Source organism: Polyodon spathula, chromosome 3 (genome assembly GCF_017654505.1).
Source record: "Polyodon spathula isolate WHYD16114869_AA chromosome 3, ASM1765450v1, whole genome shotgun sequence".
Taxonomy (NCBI): domain Eukaryota; kingdom Metazoa; phylum Chordata; class Actinopteri; order Acipenseriformes; family Polyodontidae; genus Polyodon; species Polyodon spathula.
In genome coordinates this window covers 62,926,124-62,951,145 of record NC_054536.1, presented here as the reverse complement: position 1 = coordinate 62,951,145, position 25,022 = coordinate 62,926,124, and the positions used below count along the sequence as shown (strand labels likewise).

Here is a 25,022-nt window from a genome sequence, read left to right as displayed (position 1 = left end):
CACCCCTTCATAAAGTTCTTTGCGCAAGCCACCTGTATTCTCAGATTATTTTATGAATAGCAATATGGACGACTTTCGTTAGTTCTGAAGTACTTTTACGAAAGGGTCCACTATCTTTAATGCATACCCTCTCTGGATCAGCAATGGCTGGAGTTCACCAGTTGGTTGGCCTTCCAGTGTGAAGTATTTCAGCAGTTCTTTAGCATCTAGCTGAGCCGAAGGTAACCTCTGACCATCCTTGGGCCCCAGCAAAGACTCGGATCCTGCCAGCAGTATGCCAGTCCTGGTAAAGTAAGTTTAAAATAATTTAAAAAAAATACACCTACATTTTATGATCAGATGAGTTATATTTTATCTTATTGGACCACATTGTTTTGTTGAAGAAAGCTTCAGATTCCTGTGCAAATTTAATGTAAAATATAATCTGTTTGTTTTATTAATGTTCTTTAAAAGTGTCTGCAGAGAGGTCTACGCGCATTCAACTCTTCTGTGTTATGGTGCTTTTGTACTGTTCTTTCGTGCACTGTTATGCATGATGCTTCTAAATCTTTCTTTAAATCCTTGGCTCTAAATCTTAGATTCTCCTACCACCAGTGCCTGTAATTTTCTTTGGACATCCACTTCTTGTGTATCAGTTTAATTTGTTCTGTGGTACTTCTTGATTATTGCTCCGATTATGGATTTTGGTATACTATATTTTATACTGTTCTGTAGCTATTTCTTTTGTTGTAGTTTGCTATGAGTGCTTTTCTCAAATGTGAATCCAACTGTTTGTCTTGACCATTATCTGCTGCGTTGCCAAAACCACCTTCTTCAACAGACGTTGGATCTAATTACCTCTTTTCCTGGCTATTGTCATGCAGCTTAGTTACTGTGAAATGGGTTTCTATCGATTGATATAGTTTTTAATTGGTTCTATTAAGTTTTTACAGACTTTAAATGTAAAGGTGCCAATACATTTGTCATGAATAAACATTTTAAAATGCTTAAGTGCTGTTTTTTTTGTTTTTTTTTTAATAAAAAATGTTTGCTAAATTAACATAAATTGTGTATTTTGGTCTTTGTAATATTAATTAGTGGCTATTGTTCACTAAATGCTTGTATTTAACATGCTTTCTTGAATGATCTTCTGTGACTGGGTGCACCCAGTTCCCCAAAATACTACAATTACTAGAAGACAAAACTTGTATTCTACATTTTAGCAATACAGTAAAAATCACTTGGTATGTTATGAAAGCAAATTCCACAGTTAAAAAGGGGAAGCAGCAGTGTGTGCTTCCAAGCTTGTGGAAACAATTCAGCTCTGCTATGACCTATTCTTGAATCCCACTAGAGATAACTTCCTATCTTACCTCATCCTCTGTCTGATTCTTTCCAATTTTTCAAAGTTTTGAAGGACACTTCTCTCAGAACACTCTGAGGAACTCACACGCGCTACATCATATCCTGCAAACAATTGAAGGTCAAAGTATTATACAGTCTTATATAAAAAAATATATATATATAATTATATAAAATTATATATTAAACACACACACACACACATATACATCAATTCATATCATACTCTTTGTGAAAAAGAGAATGATGGCAGATCAACAACATGTTGTTAAAAGGGTTCCTACCAGGACACTTTTTCTCATGATTCTCTTTCAAGTCCTCCTCATGAAAAATAGTTTTGGGAAGGTTTGCATCGTGCACTTTTAGGTATTGCTCCCTAGCAAGTGCTAACAAAACCTTCAGGTCATTGGCTGGAATGGACGTGGGCTTCTTGTTCTTCTCTCTTATTCCTATGAACAGAACAATTTAGTGTCACCAACGTGGAGTTTTAATTTTACTTTAAGGTTGGTGCTTAGACGTTCTAGCCAGCAGCTACTGTCTATTAGTGCCCTCTAGAGCTGGAAGCTGATTGGGTGACAGTACTGAATCATTTTCTAAATTAATTATTTAACACAGATATTCCAAATAAATCAGAATTGCAGAACGAATCATAATGTGCTGGTTTGACATGCAATTAATTATCTGTTTGTTAGGCATGCATTAAAATGACATACAGTAGTAACCCTTCCAAACCTGGAAACTGGATTTTCTGAACTCTGTATATTGGCAAATCCCCTTTTTCCCTTGTTCAAAGACATGAGATTTGAAGTGGAGGAGCTGTAGGTTCTCTAGTCACAAGTCACTTTCTACACTTTTAAATCTATGGCAGGATGTATTGTCTTATTTAGTACTTTGTCTACTGTACATCCTCCTTCCGCAACCAGGCAATCAGCATAATTATAATCATCATAACTAGAAATACACTATTACAACAGAGATACAGAAAAAGGGTTTTACAACCTGGTTCTCTCACTTACTAGCACAGGCAGCTTTATCACTGCAGTAGTACTTTAAATGAATAGCCATGTAATTCCTTTGGAATAACTGGGTATTTAACAACGGTCCCTGCTCTAAATGGTAACTACTTTATAATTACATGGACATGGTCTTAAATTACGTTACCAAAATTGCATTTATTCTACCTGCAGTAACCATGTAAGAACAGGAAAAGTTATTAACATGAAGTGTGTTATTATCATGTTATTAGATGGTTATGTACGCTACACACTTTACCACTTTTTTTAATCCTGAAGATCTTTCAGTACTTTGCTTGATTTTTTAAAATTGTATGTGGATATATCAGATATAATAATGTACATTTAAAAACAAATAAATAAATAAATATTCCAGTTGTGGCTTATCCTGGCAGGGTATAGATTGAAAACATCAACCAGTTAGTTGCTTAGTTTCATCTCGGACACAAAAGTTGTTGGTGGTAAGAGAAGCTTATAAAAGAGTGTTCATAAAAAGTACGTATTATATGTGCACTGAACTTTGAGAAAACAAAAGATTGAGAAGTAATCTCAAAGGAACATCTAGTACCCAGCTGTTTTAACAGCTCATATCCCAATTTCTAGACTAAAAACAAAAAAAAACAAGCAAGCAAAAGCTAAACAGACATATTTAAATTAATAAAAGAGGGAATACATTTAAAGTAACCAATGTGAACTTATACTTGTTTCTTAAGAGCTTCAAATCCCAGCAAGGCAAGACCCATTTTAAAAAACTCACGTAAGCATTCCTTCAGGACCAGCAACTGAATCTGAGCCAGCTTCTTTTCTCTCTGAATCAGCTGTTCGCCACGGAGACAAGGCAGAGACCCTAGCAGTGCAGCCACATCCAGATCTATAGGAAACAAAAAGCATGTTATCCACTTATATTTTTTTATTGCTGGTAACCCTAATTGTTAAGCTGATCAATGTGTCTCGTAAGAAACCAAATCATGTTGTTTTTGATGACAACCTGAATTTAAATTTGGAAAGAACATTCTCTAAAGATACAATTTCAGCCTTGTGACTCTAATGTTCATCTTGTTCATTTGATAGTAGTGTGACCTGTTTTGTATAGGACATGCCAATTTCAAGGTGTATGCTGATGCTACACTACAATTATTATTTTTTTCTTTAAAACAAAAAACTTTTTTTTAATCTCATCATCATAAATATTTAGTGGAATATGCTGCAGATAAAAGAATATCTGAAAATGAAAGATGTGCTAAGGTTTTTTGCAATAGGCCTGTGAACTATGACATTTCCACGATTACAGAATTATAGCATGCAGTTAGATTAGATAAGACTAGTTTACAGTTTAGTTGACCGAAATAAGGCTTTGCCATTATTTAGACATCAGCAGAAATAATATATTGAGAATAAAAGTTAATTACATTTTATAATCAAAGACTTTCTTAAATTTAGTATCATGTCCCTTTTATATTCCAACTGCACCCTAAAGTACTTTATTGGAACTTACTAGAAGCTTAATTTGTCCAATTAACTAATTTAGGGTATGGTTAAAACAAAAACCAGGAAGGACACTGGCCCTCCATGGCCCGAGTTGTGCACCACTGCTCTAAGGGAACATTTCTCAAACGCGGCCACCAGCAGGATTTTGTAAGGAAATCGGAGCCGCTATCCATTAATTCTGCTTGCATTCCGATTCTAATACTGCTTTTGTTTCTGTAAGCTGCTATTGGTCAGTATTAAAGTCAGTACAATCACTGCATGTTGATTGGTTGAGTTTTCATTCTGATTAGGATTTAATTTTGGTTTGCGTACCCCCGGTTGAAAACCACTGTCCTATACAATGAATTAATTAGCCCCCAAATCCTTAGAACTGATATACTGAATTGAGCCAAGTCTAACTTGCAGCTGTATAAATTAAATACAAAGACACATTTACTTATTTGGAAGCTGCAAGGTGCTTATTAGGGTTTTGCAATTTAACTACACTGAACAAAAATATAAATGCAACGTGCAACAATTTCAAAGATTTTACTGAGTTACAGTTCATATAAGGAAATCAGTCAATTGAAATAAACTCATTAGGCCCTAGTCTATGGATTTCACATGACTGGGAATACAGATATGTACCTGTTGGTCAATTGGCATTATTGTAAGTGTATTTATTAGTTAGGACTGTGTTAGAAGGTTTGAAGGTTTGTTCGCTAGCTAGGAACTCAAAGATTGTTTTAAACCTTCAAAGGTTCATCAGGCACCATTCACACACTGTTTGTGTATGGAGCAGTGTATAGTATCCCAAGCACTAAGGGGTACCTATAGTGGTTGTAGTGCTTCAGTAAAATATGTACTGAATAGCTAGTGTACAAGACTGTGCAAGAGAAGTGCTATGATAGAATATGTTTGAAACATACAAAATATACAATAACAAGAATGACTTCAATTTTAAAAAACTAAGCACCGACTGCCCCTCCCCATCCAGCTCAAGTTATCCAGAGGCAAACCTTTCATTTCTTCATTCACCATGCAAATGCAAACTGTGCATGCGACTGTTACTGTATCATGGCGGCACAACCAGTGACACTTGACAAGCGTAAGTTCATATTATTATTGTTATTATTTTAGTGACTGTGACTGATAACCTGCTTGGAATCGTGACTATTAAATTAAGTTTGTTGCCTAAATCCACTGCAGTTAGTGCTGCTGCAATGCAAGCTTACTCGCAAGCAGCATCAATTACATGTGAATAAACAATGTGTATTTTTATTTTTATTTCAATTATATCCAATATAAAGTAGAAGCTATGGTGATGCCACCATTAAATTATGCAAATTAGTACCATCGAAGGTTCCAACCTTCCTTCGGTAATGTGTTCCGAACCTTCGAAGGTCAAAATGTACCCTCTGTTGCAGGCCTAATTACAGTAATGAGGATTCTGAGAAATAGTTGCAATGAAGTGTATACAGCACCTACAGGATCCAATTTGATATTAAACAAACCATCATTCCGCCTCACCAGTCTCTGGTAGCGGCTTGCTATTGAGCAATCCGTTTATTGTGACCAGAGCAGCAGCACCATTGATCTGAGTAGCAGAGTGAATCAGTCTAGCCTTGCAACCCCCGTTTTCCTTGCCCTGGACCAGAAGGAAATAGTTACAGTTCTCTCCTTTCATTTCAATATCTGGAGCTGGAGAAAGAGAAATACATTGACATGCTTTATTCCACGATAGACTATGACATAAAATCACTGGCTTACAAGGCCTCAGAAGGCACCTGAGATTTTGAAGTTGTATATTCCTTTGAACCACTGGATTAGTGTCATATGTCTACTTTACAGATACAAATGTATTTAACCAAAAAAAATATTAGTAAATTGAAGACCCATAACACCATGTAACAAGTATTATTATTTTTTTTTGTTCCTGGGTAGTAAGTGTTATTTCCTAATTGCTTATGCCTCAAAAGTATAGAAAATGGCTATTATTCCCCACAAACTTTGCTTTTGTGACCAGGACAGTAATATTTCAAAATATCACTATTTCCAAAAGCAAAGTTTGTGGGGAATAGCCATTTTCTATACTTTTGAGGCATAAGCAATTAGAAAATAACACTTACTACCCAGGAACAAAAATTGTGTTACATAGTGTTAGATAGATAGATAGACAGATAGATAGACAGATAGATAGACAGACAGACAGACAGATACACACACAAGGATTATAAAACAGAACCTGAAAACATGTTTTAACTAATAAAAATGAATAAATTTTTTTTTAAAAGACTACAGTAAATCTAGACCTGATCTTGTGAGCGACCAATTGGTCTTCAATCTATAAATCAAGGTTGGTGGATCGATTTATGAAGTGAGTCCAAACAGACTTTCTTTTGTTTTAATAAACAATTGCCTTATATGGTCGGCACCTCCATCACTCGCTATAACAAACCTGCTGGGGTACATGCCTTTTGTTCGTTATATCAAACATGCACTTCGAAGGTTAGACAAGGATCAAGTATGACAGAGATTTCTAACTTCAGAACTCACGCTAATTTCCAGCCCTTCAATGATCAAACTGAAGCTGCCCAATTTACTCAATTGACACTGTGAGCCAAGCAGCATAACCTCTGTCTTATTACAATTTAGCTGCAAAAAATTCTGTTATATCCAAAATTTAATTTCTGCCAAACAGTGTGAAAGTACAGAAGTAGCTATTTTTTGTGTCAGCTTTAGATTGTAAGTAAATCTGAGTGTCGTCAACATAAGAATGAAAACTAACTCCATGGCGATGAATTATCTGGCCAAGTGGCAGCATATAAAATATTAAATAACAAGGGCCCCAGAATAGAGCCCTGTGGGACGAATAATCCCCCATCAAAACAAATTGCTTCCTGTCCGACAGATAGGACTTACACCAGCACAATGCAGTGCCAAATATGCCCATAAAGGTCTCCAGATGGGGAATAAGTATTTCATGATTAACAGTGTCAAATGCAGCACTAACGTCCAAGAGGACCATGGGTTTAAAAAGAATCAATGTTATGTTTGGTTGAAAAAGGTATTATATCGGAAAGGGTAAATGGAGACATTAAGATCATAGGGAAGATACTGATGCCAGTATCATCTACAATGAGGGTTAATTGTTTAATTATGGAATTGTTTGGGAGCTAAGAATGATAAGGTTGAGAAGGTAGGGGGAAGGAGAACGTGAGGGGGAGTTGCTGAGAGCCCAAGTGGAGTTGGTTGTGCACAAGAAACGAAAGAAAGGAAAAATAAATAAGTAACCTGTGACCACCTTGACTCTCCTCTGGTTGCCCCCTCCTGCCCTCTCCTCTTTCTCTCCTCTCTCTACTGCTGATGTCTCCGGCTTAATGTTGTAATCAACTACTACCACATGTCCCCTGGACCCCTGGCCGACTAACCCTGTCCATCTTTGCGTTTCTGATCTTGCTCCTTCAATTATGCACACTCTCAACCTGTCTCTGGACTATAGCTTGGTTCCTGCTGCCCTTAAGCTTGCCCGAGTTAGCTGGTACTCAAAGAAACCCTTCCTCGACCCGCTGACTTATCTAATTTCCGTCCCATCTGCAATCTCCCCATTCTCTCCAAAACTCTCAAAAGGGCTGTAGCCAGTCAGCTGACGAAACATCTCATGGATAGCAATCTGCTTGAATCCCTACAGTCTGGTTTCCAGCCGCATCACAGTACTGAATAAAGTTTATTGTGTAAAAGTCTGTTCTAATCTGTGATCATTTGAAAATGTGTATGATCATTGATTATTTTCTAAATAATAATTTACCTTTATAGAAACTTAAATTTAATTTCTTCAAGACTTCTAGTCAAAACTCTTGTCTCTGAATTTCAGTTTCCTGCAGTATTTCAAAATTTAGCACTATTGAGTATTTAATCATTATGGTTCATAATAATGCACATCTAATTTACAATCAAAATACAAACTTTGCTCCCCATTTACAAACAAATACATTTAAAAAAAAGCATGCTAGTCAGATTTACAATAATTTAATGAACAGAACAACAGAAAGGGACAGGAGCTTAAGCAATCAAATTAATCTATCATGTGTATAGCTAATTTCCCCCACTTTTTTTCCTGCAAAGTCTGTTTCAAAGCTTTTTTCAAAATGAGCACTCTAGTGCACTGGGGTTTGAGATCTGTCATCTAAAATACAGCAAGAAGAGCAATTTAATAAACAAAACAAACATAACAACAAGTGCTGTGGCTTTTCTGTTCCGTACCACATCATGGATCGATACTGCTGCGTTACCTGTTTGACAATGTGGGCAATAATCAGTGCACTAGAGCGGCCATTTTGAGAACAGCTTTGAAACAAACTTCAAAGTTAAAAGTGTAAAAAGTTGTCCAGATGTTAACAATGAAAAGAAAAATTACAGGTATGTTATTTAAAAAGTGCAGAGCTATATTTTTTGAAATTCTGCTACTTATTCTTTAAGGTATAAAAGGTTACTCCCCATTCTGAACACACACATTAGAAAAAAAAAAGAAGACAACCATTGTCCACCTACCGGAAATTAACTTTGGCTTCTTAGCTATGTATTCTTTCCATTTCCTTGTGCTTAACTGACTTGTTGGAGGGATTAACATGCTGCTTACAGTGCAGGACAAAGTGAACAACGCTCCTACCTGTAGTTGGAAATAAACACAATCAAACGAATCAACGAATGGGCTGTGGTCAGTCATAAACTAAGCTATGGGAATATATGTCAGCAAATTACTGACCAACAGGAAAGTACAACACTAATGACAGAATTGATGAGAACATTGTGTTATTAAGAGGACCTAATCATCATCATGCAAGGACAACCTGGTTGTGTGTGGGTCAGTTCACCATATCTATTAAATCACAACATTTTACTACAGTACTATTCAAAATAAAGAGAGTGTACTTCTGTAGGACTAAATTACTTCTCAGGTCTTTAGTACAAGTTGTATTTGGAATGGTAAATCAACACACTGTGCATGACATCAACGGTAACTTCTAGTAAAGTAATTACTGAAAACAAAGTTAAATACATTGAGACAATATTAAGTTAAACAGATACATAATGTAAAAAAATCCAAACCTTCCCCTGCACTGTAGCAAGTTGGTCCAAAAGAAGCTCTGATTTGCCTTTCTCCGCCTTTGTTGATACACAGCTGGTCAGAAGTGTTAAGGCACCCTTCTAACTAAATTAAAATAACACTGGTAAAACTCTAATTAAACAGCAGCAGGTAATAGAACATATCTATGATAAAGCTTATTTTCTTCACATGGTCCCTCAAAGTACAGTATTCTGGTTTTGCACAAAAGTATACAAATTCAGAAAAAATAAATGTTACATGTTCTAAACTCTTACTTAGCATTGCTTATGTAACAGTGCAGAATCAAAATGGCTGAATAAAATGTTCCAAGTTCATTTATACTCAAAGCTTTTGTTGCAAAATCAAATCTACAACGTTAACACCTGGTGATAAAAAGTATGTTAGTATAAGCGAGTTTGCTACAAGAAAATGTTGCTGCAGGGCAATGATGACGTTCCAGGGTACATTATCCTTGTGCAACAATGTAGTGTAAAATTTATTATTATTGAGTAAAATGTATTTATTACAATTGGGTTTTCATTATTTAAATTATTATTACTTTTTTTTAATTTACAATTTTTACAACTTGGCTTGACTATTTTGGAAGGTATTTTGAATTCATCATTGCGAACTATATTAAAAAGCTGTCTCTGTCAACAATGGCCACCTTTATATTATTTATGAAGTGATTTGTGTGTTAATATTGTCTTCAGAGTGCTCAAGAATAGCCAATGTTTAATCTGCAGTGTACTAAAAATGAAATGTTAGACTAAGCAGTAAGTGCACAGGAACTGAAGCTAATTAAAGCCAGGAAATAGATTTTAAAACCCCAGTTGCAAACTCAACGATTGTTTGGTTTTATGTTGCACTGACAAAAATGAAACATTTGTGCAAGCTGAATTGAAAAGGATACAGTTCAAACTCTGTGCTGGAGCAGAAGTAGATTGGCATGTCGGAGACTGACACCAGCTGTATCAAATTTAACACCGGCTGGTAATAATGGAATACCTGACAAAAAGAAAGACCATGAACTATAGAACCAGAATTTTAGCAACATTATTGTTAAACATGAAACACGATACAACTCTATTATCTTCTTGTTTTTGATTACCAGCAAATCCCCCTTGGTACACTAGCCCAGCCATTCAGCATCTACTTAACTATCCTGCACATACCAGTTCACAGTTTCGAAGGTTTTACACTGGAATGCATATAAAATCGGTGGTCATTCAGCAATTCAAAACCAGACTTCCAGTCCTCATTTTGAACTACAAGGCTACCCCACCTGTTTCAACTTAAACAATTGTAGGTCACGATTACCGTTATCCATCCAGTGTACAATAAAACCTTGCTGCTTTTTAATTAAGGTACCTCTATAGTGTTGTAAACAACCAAACCACCTGAAAACTCAGATGCAACGTGATCTATAGTGACTCATTTGAACATTTAATTTAGATTTAAAAAGAAAAAAAAAATTAGAAACTAAAACAGTAAACTAGAACACAAAAGAAGAAATTACACATTTGTTATAGTTCAGGCTGTATCTTTATACCTGTATATGTAACTGATGTGACAGTGACTTAAATCCATATGAAATGCATGCTATGGTTTCATTGCTGACATTAAGAATATTGTCAACTTTTTCCACATAATGTCAGCTTTGTTAATAGATTTAACAATCACTGTTTTGCCAAGTGTTAAGAGGATGTTGTATTGTCATGAATACACAATACTGTAGGGAGCACGAACTGGATATACTGCGATGTTCAGAAGAAAAAAAAAAAAAAAAATCTGTTGCTCCCAGCAAATGTTCCAGAGTAAAAGTTGAAGTAATCTGAAAGGTTACTTTATCTATGATATGCGTATATAAAAAATATCAAAACTATCGGCACTATGCTGAAGAAAAATATTACTGTGATACTTGGTCAACAAGGGATGCAGCAAAAGGTAAAAGTAATGGGTTTCATGTAAACATTGTAGAGGGTTATGTAACACTAAGACAAGCGATACAAATAGATGTCATTGCCTACATAGAGAAAAATGAAGTCTATGGTCCTCAAAATGGGCATTTTGCAAGTTTCCACCAATCTTACCAGCTCTTCTTTTGTGTGCATACAACAATTACACTCAAACGACTTTCTCTGTATAATGTGGTTTCTGTTAGGTATTTCATGAACACAGATGGATGAAACAACTCCTCAGAATTTGGTACACTTGAGAAGAAATTAATGGAAAAATGAAACTTTTTAATACCAACTGACAAATGTTTCCCCATGGTATAGAGCTCTTCATCTAAAGCCAATAGCTGCTTTACCTTCTAGTTTCCCCCTTTAAAGATGCACAACAAAGGAGATCATTCAAACTACTAAATGTAGGCAACATGCTATGCTAATGTGCAGAATGCAAGGTGTGTTTTTATTATATTATTATTCTTGAACATTGTAAAAGCACTTTTTTCTGCATTGTGTCAAATCACTAATATTCCAAAATAATTTTGTACATGCTTTCATTTTTGCATTCTGCTGGATTACTAGAAAGCAGCACAGTGCTGTGAATTAAATTTACAGTCACAGTCTGTTTGCAAAATACAGTATTGTCTTACTGCAGTTTTTCATAAAGCTCTTTGGTCACATAGTGAGGGTCCACTATGGCTTATCTTCTATTTTTTTGTTTCAGACTACAACTCAGGGATCCACTCTAGAAGCAAATCATTTTTAAAGGAATATCTAAAGTTATTCCACAGGAGTCGCTTAAGAAGCTGTTAACAGATCCTTTTCACAGCTGCGTACAGCTTCAAAAATAGACAGGTGAGATCATGAACTTTGCTCGGTTGCAAACATTGATTAAACTCTTAAAGGGTACATAAAAACCTTTTTATTTTATTGTGTTACATGTTCCCATGTGTTGCTACAACTGTTTATGAAAGGTGTGTGCATTGTTTAAATTTTTTTTTTGGACCACTTTTAAATTGCATTCCCTGCCTCAAGATGGCTTCACGTGTACCTGCATGGACCTCTCAGAACTACATATCCCATCATCCTCCTGCTCACATATGTAACTGAGATGGAGGATGATGGGGAATGTAGTTCTGAGAGGGCCATGAAATAAAAAAAGTCCTTATGTACCCTTTAACATGTATTTGCTATGTATAAAGATGGATCTTTATTAGACAGGTGGTGTAACATGGCTAATGTATAAACAGGTGGTATTTAACTCTTTCAACCCTGCAGACCCAGATATGCAGATCTAGGAACAATAACCACTAAAAACTGCAGACCACTCTAGTACTACAGGAAAGATAATCCCACTGAAAACAGCAGAACAGTGAACTTATCGAATATACAAATACACCTGCCCCTTGTACTTGTTTATTAGTACAAGACACCAAAACTATTAATTTATTCTGGGGTAGTCTTTACTTAGTGTTAAAATATAGTTTGCTTAAAGTATCCCAAGCCTAATTATTGTGATACAAGGCAGATATAGTGATTTACTAAATAATTAATAAGATTCATACATTGTTTTCTAAACACTGTATAATACAAACAGGAAGAAATCAGGCAGCCCTACCTCTGAATACAGTTTACTGGTTCTCGAAGTCTGACTGTCAGTCTCTGAAGCATCTCGACACAGTAAACTACTCCATGAGCTTCTACAGACGCCTTTTAAGCTGAATCCTGAAAACTTGACTTCTGATGCAAACTACAGGAAATAGAAATTAGACAAAAAAAAAAAAAAAAACAACATAAAAAAATTCGACAGGTGTTGTTAAAGAAGGTTGTTTTTCATCTGGGGAGGGAATCAACTGCCCCTAGTATCAATGATGTCAAATTATGTTATCTTATAGACTTCCCAACATTGTATGCAGGTTTGTGGTGAGTTAAAGCAAAGATCTAAACTACATCTAAATTAGCAGGTTAGCATGAAGCCTTACTTGCAAGTTCAGAATATTACATGAAACATACAGAATGCACTTCAACAGTAAGTTAATGCAATGCATTTTAGCTCATATAAAATCACAATGCCCCTGTTGGACAAGTTAGGAATAGGAAATAAAATATATAAAAACTTTCCAAATGTGTTTATTAAACACATTTAAGGGAACTTTATGTAAACCTGACCTTTTTCTCTCGAATTAAGATATTTCCCCTCCATATTTCGTTCATCTCGATGCACCTTTCAAGTTGTTCAGGATCAGAAAAATGTGCTGATAAGTAAGCTGCATGTCTCTGCCACCTGCAGAAAACAAAATAAAAAAAAATGATTACAAAATCCTAATTAAGTCTGCATTGCTTAAAAACTGAAATCATTGTTGTCTTAAATAACAATAAGTTATTCAAGGGTAACAGCATGCGTAATTTCAGTGAAACCATTATCTAATTAAAAATGAATGACTTTCTCCTTGGCTTTACATTGATAGCATGCTCATTCAAGTATTGTAATACAAGATAAATTCTTAACGAAATGTATTAAGTTACACTTAACATTCAATTGAAATCACACATATACAATCCATACCCTATTGCTTCTTTTGTTGCAATGGTTATCTTTGCAGAATGCCACTCTTTCATATGCTTCAGTGACCCGAGAACTGGGAGAAATTCTTTCAGTTTGGGAACCTCATTATCAGTGCTCAATAAGATAATATCCAAGAGAGCTTTCCCTGAACAATACAAGGAAATAAACAAACAATATAACAGCTTGTGTGGAAATGGAGATGCTGTAACGTATATATTTTTCTTAATCAGTCAAATGAGTGGTAGTATCCCACTGATTTTAAATAAATTATAATTAGTGTGTAAATACCATATGGGTACTAAATTTATTATATATTATATATATTATATATATATATATATATATATATATATATATATATATATATATATATATATATATATATATATATATAGTATATATATATAATAATCTTCAAAAAAAAAAGAAACGCATAGGTGTTTTGAATGTACTTTTTTATAGCATTAGTACAGCAGTTTGCATAGTAAAATAGACAGCTCCAAAGAACCTGTACAGAAATCATTAAGACATCAATAAGGTCCCTTTCTAAGGTCAAACAAAGTTCAAGGTCAACAGAAATCAGCAATGGCTATGCCCACCATTGGCATTGATGAAGGCCTGACATCTCCTGCCCATGGATCAAATCAAAGCCTGGATAACATGCCATGGAAACACAACCCACTCTTGCTCAAGTGCCTTTAAAAATCCTTGTATCGTCTGTGGCTCGGGGTGACGTCGTCGCACACGTCGATCAAGCTCGTCCCACAAGTGCTCAATGGAGTTCAGATCTGGTGATCGAGACGACCAGGGAAACACTTGAACACTGTTCTGAGTGATGAAAGCTATGGTGGCCTGGGCTACGTGCGGTCTTGCACTGTCATGCTGGAAAATGACGTTACAATGGTTCATGAATGGGATCACAATGAGCATTCCTGGGACTGCAGATGTTGTAGAGGCTGCAGTGGTGAACCCATCACGTAAATGACGTAGGTGTAAAAATCTCTCCTGGGCTGCCCTCTTCACACGTGGTCTACCGGATCTTGGCCGGTCAAGTGTTGTTCCACGTTGCTGGTATCGTCCTATAGTGCTCTGGGAAACATTCAGACTCTGTGCCACGGCGGACTGAGACTTGCCGGCTTTCAAATGTCCAATAGCATTATTCCATTGATCCTTGGTAAGTCTAGGCATAACTTCAAATGTGAGCGAACACCAATAAGACATGCAAGCTGAGAACCCTCCACTTTTATAGCCACATCGCTACATTTTGCATGTGCAGTGAATGCATGTGAATATTAAAAGTCTTAAGCAAATGGTGTTCATTTTGGGAATATTCACGTTCTGGTGTTTTGGTATATGTCATTCGTTTTCAATCTGGATAATGTGACACTCTGTCAGCAAAATGTATTTAATAAAATATAATTATTTTAATCAAGTTTTGTTTAAATTTTGTTTAAGAGATTAAAGAAAAAATATCTGCTACACATTTCTTTTTTTGAAGGGTATATATAAAAAAAAGAATACCTGGAGGTGGAAGCTTGTCTGATAACTGGTGCAAACTCTCAGCAGCCACTTCAAACAGTCTGCAAAGTCAGAAAACTTTCATTTAATAAATAATCATGCCAAAACATCCTCTACGTACCCTTCTGTTTACCACTCACTGTATTGTACTTTACTAAATGTTTTACTTTATTTTTAAAATAGGGCAGATGACAGAGATAAACACATCTATTTTACAGTGATGTGCCCATCCAGCATAGATAAAAAGATCTAGACAGATTACAAGTTTGAGTGCAATAGTTTGTGTGCCAGGCTAACTCGCCGACTTAAGTAGCTGATACATCTTCTTTGAGTTGTTTCAAGCATACAGTACATAATGCCCTAAAGAGTGTAACATTTTCATGTCAAATATAATACACCATTAACATGCTCATGCAAAATAAACTTTTGGAGAGCGAAGCTGAATATACAGTCAGCATTCACATATCAGACCCTATAAAAGCGTATCTTCAGAGACGGTTAAACGAGTGTGACGCAGATCTAATTATTTCATTTTGGCCCGTTCCAAACCTTGTCCGTTTTTTTTTCAGGGCATACAAAAAAATAAATAAGTAGCTTCCATTTAGATGTACTGTAGTTGGTTTTGTTGGTACAGTACTATATTTTCAACAGAAGTAGTAATTTAATATTCAGAACGACATGATTCTGAAAACATCACTTTCCAAAAGAGACGACACATTACTGCAATACAGTACTTTTAAATCCAGTACATATTGTAGCAGTATGTAAAATTTCCCTATTAGCGACCCAACAGCAAAATTAAATCAAAATGTTACCCATGCACAGAACTGCGTAATAGGCAATGCAATTTAGCAAAAAAAAAAATTAAATAAATAACCTTTCCAGAATTAAAACAGTATTCAAAGTCAATATCCAAAATTGAAGATTATAGTGTTTGATAAGGCCCTAACGTCACAGTTCACTTGCAAATGAAAGCTACTAAAGATCACAGATTTAAAAATGCACCACATTACACTATGTAACACAATTTTTGTTCCTGGGTAGTAAGTGTTATTTCCTAATTGCTTATGCCTCAAAAGTATAGAAAATGGCTATTATTCCCCACAAACTTTGCTTTTGTGACCAGGAAATATTGAGAAGTGAGTAGTTTTTCGAGATTTACAATTACAGTATAATTGTAAATCTCAAAAAACTACTCACTTCTAAATCTTTTGTAGTCATCTTTGTATTACTTTAGTATAAAAACATGTTAATTTAGATTCACATGTTTTTTTTCTGACTTTATGTGAACGAAAAACAGACATTTGCCTATTTTCCCATTGGAAATAGTGATATTTTGAAATATCACTGTCCTGGTCACAAAAGCAAAGTTTGTGGGGAATAATAGCCATTTTCTATACTTTTGAGACATAAGCAATTAGGAAATAACACTTACTACCCAGGAACAAAATTTTTGTTACAGTGTTATCTAAAACTGTTTAATGCTTACATTATCGTAGTTTTTGCTGCATTTTCACCAGATGTAACTGGAGGCAGCACTGTGTAACTGATAATAAAGACAGACTGATTTGGCATGCAAGAAAAAAAAAGAAAAAAACGTGGGCTGTGACGGAAAAACAAAATCGAGAATTTTGTAAGTGCAGTTATTTGTTACATAGGTATATAAAGGGAATTGATTTGTTTCTTAATAAAAGGACAGTAAAACGCAACAGACGTTTATCTGTGTGTCATATCTGAGTGCTGACTGTAGTACAGTATCATTGGGGTGACAGCTCCCTCTGCTGTTACTTAATTGTGTTTAAGTGCTGAATTCTGCCCCAATAATGTTAATGATGACCTTCATTTCTTCTTTCACAGGGTTCAGGATACTGTTTCATAGTTTTAGATACACAATAACTAAAGCAATTCTCAAAAGTTATCAGATTTCACTGTATATGTTTCTGATTTAAAAACAAACAAAGAAACAAAAAACCCAATAGTAATGCAAGAGAGAATGGCACTATATTCAGGCGGTTTTGATAGACATCTTCCCTTCAACCTCACACTGACCTAAACACCCCGTTTCATTCATTCCTGTGCCTCTCTCAATCATGTTGTATTTCCATATTTTCATTATGCATAAATTATGAAAAAAGGTCCATCAAATAAGTTTAAGGAATACTAAAAGAAATTGCAGACAAATGTTTCAACTAGAAATCTTTTTCAATATCTTCAAACTTGAAACGTTTGTCAGTTTTTTAGTATTTCTAAATTCAGCATTATTAAATAGTTATGGATATAGTAGTTAAGCAAAATATAACAATAACAATAACTGTACCAGTGTAAAAAGTGCATTTGTTTTTATGCAGGGAAGGCTTAAAATTTGGTCTACCAGAAATGTAACTGTATCGAATTCATGAACAACTTTCAAGGTAAGCATGAGGCATTTGTAGATATGAATCTCCCAAAGCACCATCTCACAGTCGATAACTTCGCAGTACATACTCTGTCTTGGATGGGGATTCTGTGGGGTTCTCGTCTTCCTCAGAGGTCTGAATAGCATTCTGGCAGGACTCGATTGCTGTTTGACACAACTCTTCACTATCACTTTTTGGTAATGTGGAGATGACTTCTTCCCATTCTGAGCTGCAGAACTAAACACACATACAAAAATAAGAATCACAAGACCGTATTAATGAAAGAAGGGTGCAGCTATTATAGGTATTAGCTAGCCATTACAATAGACCCACAGTGTAACCATTAAAACATTAGGTTAAAAGTGTACCAATAACTGCATACAGTCTTGTTTAAATACTCTAGGCTTTATTCATTATACAGTATAATTATAAAACATTTAATGTCAATGTTAATGGCAATTATAAATAATTTAATGTCAGGAAACAGAAAGTGCGTAGGACTAAATCTGCAAGCAAATTTATTTAAAATGACAGTTAGTATAGTACAGGTTGATTGAACATGACACACTACTTGAAAACCAGAATCAATTAATCACTGACACCTCAAAATATCCTCTTCCGAGCAAGAGTGGCTGTTTAATGCTTCAATAATAACAGAATCACCTGTATAAAATGGGGGTGAATGCATTCAGAATTGGAACTGGATTTTCCCACAAACAGTTACCAGCTATTTGTGGTTAGCCTACATTACCAATAAAAACAGATGCAGTTCAGGTGTTCCCTGGTGCAGCATAAGCAACTAAAAGCACATTATTTTCATGTTCTGAAACCACATGACTTGCAAACAATCATCTTTTTCAAACGCTCCCTTATTCAGCTTTATGGCAAGTTACTGTTCTGGGTGCCTCAATTATGCACCTTTGTACTGGTGGAAATGATTGCCTTTTATTTTAGATTTGAATTGGGAATTTCAAAAGGCTTTTTATTTTGTTTTTTACCTGTGAATTTCCATGTAATGCCTGAATTGCAAAATAACACCTCTGTGTAGCAGGAACACCACTAAGAGAGCAGGCTGAAAAATAGAAAAAAATAATACACTGGTTTTAAATTATTTCTAGTTCCTGGTTAAATAATAAATAATAATCTTCAATAACTGCCAAGTCCAACACAATACCTGGAAATGATGACTTCTTTGATTTGGCAGAGATACTGGAGTTTGTTTTCAACAATTCATAAATATTACTAGCTGCTGTCAGTCCTGTTTTAAAAAAGAAATACAATTACATTATTAATAAGTAGTGATATAAAAAATTGTTTTCATTTTATAGGACCCACATGAATATATGTTTAATTCTGAATCTTGATTATTTATTTAAAGTATAAAAAAGATACTCAGATACTAAGCCATCTTTTTTTGTTTGGGAGACTTTTTAGTTGAAATAATTATTTAAGACTATAAACCACGTATGGTGTATTTCCCAAAATATCACATTACTTGGTGATCTTCTGACCTTAGCAACCTTGTGGGCATCAATGCTATGCACAGCATATCTCTCTTTTGAATAACAATAGATACAATAATAAGTGGACAGTAAATTGGCAATACAAATACTGTATAGACATATTTGGCTTGGAAATGTCTTATTGGAAATCAAAAATATTTCAACTGTAAAATCAACACTCTGGGGATAATCTCAAACTCGTTCTTTGGAGTCTGTAATGCAGCTGTGCAACCACAATCATCTGTGACCCAATGTTATACATTATCAGGACTAGAAGTTAACTTTTTAATGCAGTAGTGAGGATTTGCTACCTGCAGTAGTGGTTTATTTGATTAATACATAAATACTTCTTTAAATGGACTGAATATCCCAAATTATCATAGTGTATTTAAATCAAAAAGTATTAACGTTGTGTGAAAATGAAGACAGGTGGAGACAGGGATTGCCGTTCTCAAATTCAGCGGTTTATTATTTACAGATACTGTATTTATTTAGTCTCTGTCAGCCGTGACCCACGCCTCCAAAATAATAAACCTGGCTGGTTATTGGTGTCTTTCTTTTAAGACCCACTGCATTTAACACTGACTTTGGCGGCTCTCTCTCAAGCACAAAACCTTTCTGCCGTTTTTACTGTTCCCAGCTCGAGCTCCCTTATTTGAATCTTTAAGAATCTGGAGTGTTCGTCTGCCCCGTGCTGCTTACTCTCCCCGCGTTAGTTAGTGCAGACTGCTGGGTCGTTACAGTATTTATGTGTTTCTAATGGTACAGCAGTGATTTCCCACTATATGAAAAATATGAACAATTAAAATAAAATAATGATGTACGTGTTCATTCAGGGTCAGTCGGACATACATACTACAGCGCAAGGTATCAACTAAATGCTACTTCATAGTAGCACATTAAGAGTTTGGGGTTACCAAGTATATCTTAAAGTCAAGTCTTGTACAGCATGCATAGGTGACAGGCTTTAGCACTTTCAAAGAATAGCAAGAATGTATTGCAAGTCTTATTGCATCACTTATTATTAGTGATTCCACTTAACTCGGCAGGTCTGTTAACTGTCAAAAGGAATAAAATAATGCATTAATTATAAAACAAGAGAAACTTTCATACATATTACAATTGTATATTGTTGGCGACAGACACCCTGATACTCTACAAACCTTACCCCACACGTTACACTTAAATTACATTATACTTACTCTATCGTAATTTAATAAAAAAACAACTTTGCCATTTATTAATATCGTAACATTACTTAATCTCTCTCTCTCTCTCTCTCTCTCTCTCTCTCTCTCTCTCTCTCTCTCTCTCTCTATATATATATATACACACACACACACACACACACACACACACACATATACATATATATATATATATATATATATATATATATATATATACATACATACATACATACATACATACATACATACATACACACACACACACACACACACACACACACACACACACACACACACACACACACACACACACACACACACAATGCCAGTTGCTTATTCGTGTGACTCAATAAAACAATTATAATGTTTTGAGTTTTTGAAGCTTCCTAAAATGTAGGTTTACACTGTTTCCCAATCAAACAGTTGATGGGCCACTGCACGTACTGTCACTATCACCCCGCAGACGTGCATATGTAAAACTAAAGAACAAACAGCTTTTATTATTAAAAAATAAAACATGTAGCTATATTTTACTTACCAGGAACAACTTTACCGTCTTTCCCAAAAATATAATTTGTGTTCCAAATGGAACACAACACGTACCTATCCATTATTTTCTTATTCGAATCAGTACACTGACAACATGCTTCACTTTTCTAGTTCGTAAAATTGTATTATCCGCGCCAGCACCAATGAAACTTCCGCTTCCACAAGAAAAATACAGCAAAAACACATCCGACTGGAAACAAGTTTATGGAGTTGTACGTGTTTTTCCTTTTATTTTCTTGTAGTACTGTTTGAGCAAGATTTTCCATAAGTTGTACTTTAAACAATGTAAATGGGTTTAAAAAGTATTTATTTATTTATTTATTTATATTGCCGTATTTCGTTTTATATTTACTATTTTACAAAAAATATGTTTTGTTTTTTGTAAATGGTACATTTGAACTTGTCCTGAGTGATTCTTGTCGGTTGGTTTGCAGTGTTGCACCAGGTGTCACATTGGGGTTAGAAGTGATGCTCGTGAGTTGTACAAAAAGGTTATTTTGGATTTAAATAGTGTTGTATTGTCGGTCATGTCCAGTTTTACGAAAGCAGCACAGGTAAGACCAAATAAACGATATGTTGTGATATTTATTTAAGATACGTTATTGATGCTACCGGCTTTTTTTTTTTTTATCAATGCCTTCCTTACTGATTTGTAAAGGGTTACAAATAATATAGGTCATTCTTCATTATTTAATTAAGGGGAGAGTGATTACGATCACAGCATATACATTTAATAAATACTCAGTTGTTCCCAAATAGGGAATATGTCTTTCCACGGTAGTGTGTGTGGGTGTGTGTGTGTGTGTGTGTGTGTGTGTGTGTGTGTGTAATAGAACGAAAGTGTTCCATTTACAAAAACTTAATAGTAAATTGAAAATTGTTAACATTTACCAATTAAAAAAAATAAATAAATAACTACAGACATGGGTGGATGGGGGAATAAAATAGACAAACAACAAAACATCATGGCAAGCCTTTTACATCTGTAGCACAAAATGTAATCACACATTTGTCAAATCTGCCATCTTGCAGACGTATTATCCCCTAATTAAATCAGTGTTTGACTGACATTTTTTATTGACATAAGTAAGATAAGAAATTAAAGGTTATAAACGTACCGATTTCGTCAATGGATGAGGCTGGATCATTCTAACAAAACAGTTTGGTATGGTGGGAGATGGTTTCCTCCTTTCTTTTCTTTCCTTTAGGGCTGTCCTCAGCAGCGTGGTGTCCCTCTTTAATCCACAACTTGGCATATTTCTCAGCTTGGAAAGCGTGAAGGTTGGGGCTGTTAATTGAAATAAACAACATGCTGTTGAGTGTGCTGACATGTGTTCATCTTCTCTGGTCCATCAGAATGAGGTTCATTGCACTAAACTCACATTCACATTCAGCAGTGGACGCAGGAATTACACCAACTGTGGTGACCAGTTTCTTCAGGCTATCCCCCACATGCTGAGTATCTTTGTATTTTCTGAATTCCCTTATGGTTACAGGTTGTGAAACTTTTATTTTCACAGTTTTTCACAGATTCATAACTTTATTGTCCCCAAACAGAATTCTTGCATCCTTTTCTACAAACCGTGATGAAGGGTTGAGTCCTATTCCTCTTCCAGGACCCCTTTGTCATCAAATCTTCTTTTGATGTTGTCAACTAAAGCTTGGAAGAACTGAAAACGGAAACCTGTATATTTCATTCTGCGATTGGAACCCCTTTAAGTACATTGATTCTTGAGAATTCATCGTTCATGGCGCTGGTATTTGTTTCATCCGTCCATCATAGCACATAGGGCTTTTAAAGCAACATTAATCTCAGTCTTGGCAGTGATGGCAGTGGAATTCCTGTTCTGAAGAAACAGGGACAGGCCTTTTAGTGTCTTTCATTGTGGCTGATTCCATAACAAACAACCAGCTTATCATCATCTCCTATAGACCAGCACATTTTGCTTTGTCCCATGAAGAACGTGAACTGTCTGTCGAACCTTTTCTAAATAACTTAACAAGGGCAGGGTAACTGTCCCATAAAGCAGTCACTGATGTACATGGCCACAGAGCTCAGCAGCCATGGTTTCAAGTTGCCTCTGATTCTTCAGACTTTGTGAGAAAAACGATTACAGCGGATCTCTCAATAGCTGAAACTTACTTGCTTCGTTTACTGTTCTAACAGAGTCATGAACAGTGAGCACCAGTTTATGTGTCATGCAATGAATTGCGATTTGCTGCCCCTTTGTACTTTCCCAGCATCGATGCTGCTCCATCAGTTGCAAAACTCACTAGACTCTCTCCGAAGTATGTCTTCAGTGATGCCATACCGATTGAGGGTGGAAAGCAGCTCATCTGGAATGCCAGCACCTGTCCCCAACTTTAGCTCAACAGTGTTAAAGTCAGGAACATAAGAAAGTTTACAAACAAGAGGAGGCCATTCGACCCATCTTATTCGTTTTGTTGTTAGTAGCTTATTGATCCCAGAATCTCATATAGCAACTTCTTGAAGGATCCCAGGGTGTCAGCCTCAACAACATTACTGGGGAGTTGGTTCCAGACTCTCACAATTCTCTGTGTAAAAAAAAGTGCCACCTATTTTTCTGTTATGAATGCCCCTTTATCTAATCTCCATTTGTGACCCCTGGTCCTTTTTTTCTTTTTTCAGGTCGATAAGGTCCCTTGGGTCGACATTGTCAATACCTTTTAGAACTGTGAATGCTTGAATCAGATCGCTGCGTAGTCTTCTTTGTTCAAGACTGTATAGATTCAATTATTTTAGCCTGTCTGCATATGCTTTGCCTTTTAAAACCGGGAGTAATTCTGGTCGCTCTTCTTTGCACTCTTTCTACAGCAGCAATATCCTTTGAAGCGAGGTGACCAGAACTGAACACAATATTCTAATTGAGGTCTTAGTAATGCATTGTAAAGTTTTAACATTACTTCCCTTCATTTAAATTCAACACTTTTCACTATATAACTAAGCATTTTGTTGGCCTTTTTTATAGCTTCCCCACATTGTCTAGATGAAGACATTTCTGAGTAAAAATTATACTGTCTAGATAATTTTTAATGACCTTTGCGGCTGCAACGGTATTTGCCACCATGAATGGTTCTTGCACTTAAACTATAAAACAAGATATGTTAGAGGCAGATGTGCTTTCATCAATCAAGATACTGAACATGTTGCTTTAATCAATTACTTGTATTTGCCCAAAAAATAGTACCAGGAAAATGCTATGGTTGTACTTCTGTATGTTTTTATGAACGTTTAAAACATATCTACATACATGCACCCACACTCTTTATTTTACATTATGATGTATTCTGACAGCCGTGGTTAGTATCTTCTTAGCAGAGAGACCCTAAAAAAGCAAATAAAATTTTAACATCGTAAAGACTTAACCACAAAAAAAAAACCACATACACACCAAAGTATATTGAAATTCAAATTTTTGATTGGTTAATTTATGGCCATTAGTTAAGGTAATGATCTTATAGCGGCTGTCCTGCATGTAATACTAAAAAATTAATAGAATTAAAAAAATAAATAATAAGCCCAATGGGAATTTGGTCTTTTTGAAAGCATTTGTATTATTATTTTTATCTCATTAATGTCTCTCTTTATTTGTACTGCGCTATTGAGATGTGTACAAAGTGAATAAAATATATATATATATTTTATTTATTTATTTATTTTTTAACATTATAGTCTATTCAAAGAACAAAACAAAATCAACAATAATAATTTTAAAAAAAAACAAAGCTTACATGTGTTACGGAATCTATCAAATGTACAGATTCCAATACATTGTTATATTAACTCTACTGTTCAGTGATCTGTGCCACAAATGGGAAATCCGTGTGTGTGTGTGTGTGTGTGTGTATATATATATATATATATATATATATATATTATAGGACGGCTTGGTGGTTAGCGCTGCTGCCTCACAACTCCACGGTCCTGGATTTGATTCCAGCCTCAGGAGTCTGTCTGTGGAGTTTGCATGTTCTGCCTGTGTTTGCGTGGGTTTTCTCCGGATGCTCCGGTTTGCTCCCACGGTCCAAAAATATGCTGGCTAGGTGGATTGGTCTCTCTAAATTGCCCCATAGTTGCCCTTTGATGGACTGGCGTCCCATCCAGGGTGTAGTCCTGCCTTGCGCCCTGTGTCTGCTGGGTTAGGCTCTGACTCACCACAACCCTCTGTAGGATTAAGCAGTTACAGATAATGGATGAATTGATTTATTATCTTATTTTATTAGTTTATTTATTTTTTTAAATATCCCCTTCTTTTGACAAATTACATAGATATCATTTTGTTGTTTGTTTTGTTTTAGACAAATGATTTGTGTAAAAATGTACTGGTAAATTAAAACCTATACATAATTTATTGAATAGAAAAAAAAAAAAAATCCTTTTAAAATCATGTTCTACGTAT

The 25,022-nt window shown here is 35.3% G+C and overlaps 2 protein-coding genes across 2 annotated transcripts in view; one reads left to right on the top strand and one right to left on the bottom strand.

Moving 5' to 3' along the window:
- The window catches only part of LOC121313292 (mdm2-binding protein-like), a 30,846-nt gene extending 10,119 nt beyond the window's left edge, over nucleotides 1-20,727 (bottom strand). Inside the window, exons 1-16 of the mRNA XM_041245675.1 lie at nucleotides 20,591-20,727; nucleotides 18,535-18,618; nucleotides 18,359-18,432; nucleotides 17,449-17,597; nucleotides 14,968-15,026; nucleotides 13,447-13,591; nucleotides 13,050-13,164; nucleotides 12,499-12,630; nucleotides 9,842-9,936; nucleotides 8,931-9,003; nucleotides 8,373-8,490; nucleotides 5,352-5,522; nucleotides 3,112-3,225; nucleotides 1,626-1,790; nucleotides 1,353-1,446; nucleotides 128-283 (exon numbers count right to left, since the gene is read on the bottom strand). Coding sequence (XP_041101609.1) covers nucleotides 128-283; nucleotides 1,353-1,446; nucleotides 1,626-1,790; nucleotides 3,112-3,225; nucleotides 5,352-5,522; nucleotides 8,373-8,490; nucleotides 8,931-9,003; nucleotides 9,842-9,936; nucleotides 12,499-12,630; nucleotides 13,050-13,164; nucleotides 13,447-13,591; nucleotides 14,968-15,026; nucleotides 17,449-17,597; nucleotides 18,359-18,432; nucleotides 18,535-18,618; nucleotides 20,591-20,663 — 1,817 coding nt within the window. The 5' untranslated portion in view covers nucleotides 20,664-20,727. The remainder of the gene's footprint in view (nucleotides 1-127; nucleotides 284-1,352; nucleotides 1,447-1,625; nucleotides 1,791-3,111; nucleotides 3,226-5,351; nucleotides 5,523-8,372; nucleotides 8,491-8,930; nucleotides 9,004-9,841; nucleotides 9,937-12,498; nucleotides 12,631-13,049; nucleotides 13,165-13,446; nucleotides 13,592-14,967; nucleotides 15,027-17,448; nucleotides 17,598-18,358; nucleotides 18,433-18,534; nucleotides 18,619-20,590) is intronic.
- A 308-nt stretch (nucleotides 20,728-21,035) lies between these two features.
- Nucleotides 21,036-25,022, top strand: part of LOC121313291 (39S ribosomal protein L13, mitochondrial) — a 46,002-nt gene continuing 42,015 nt past the window's right edge. The window contains exon 1 of the mRNA XM_041245674.1: nucleotides 21,036-21,155. Coding sequence (XP_041101608.1) covers nucleotides 21,129-21,155 — 27 coding nt within the window. The 5' untranslated portion in view covers nucleotides 21,036-21,128. The remainder of the gene's footprint in view (nucleotides 21,156-25,022) is intronic.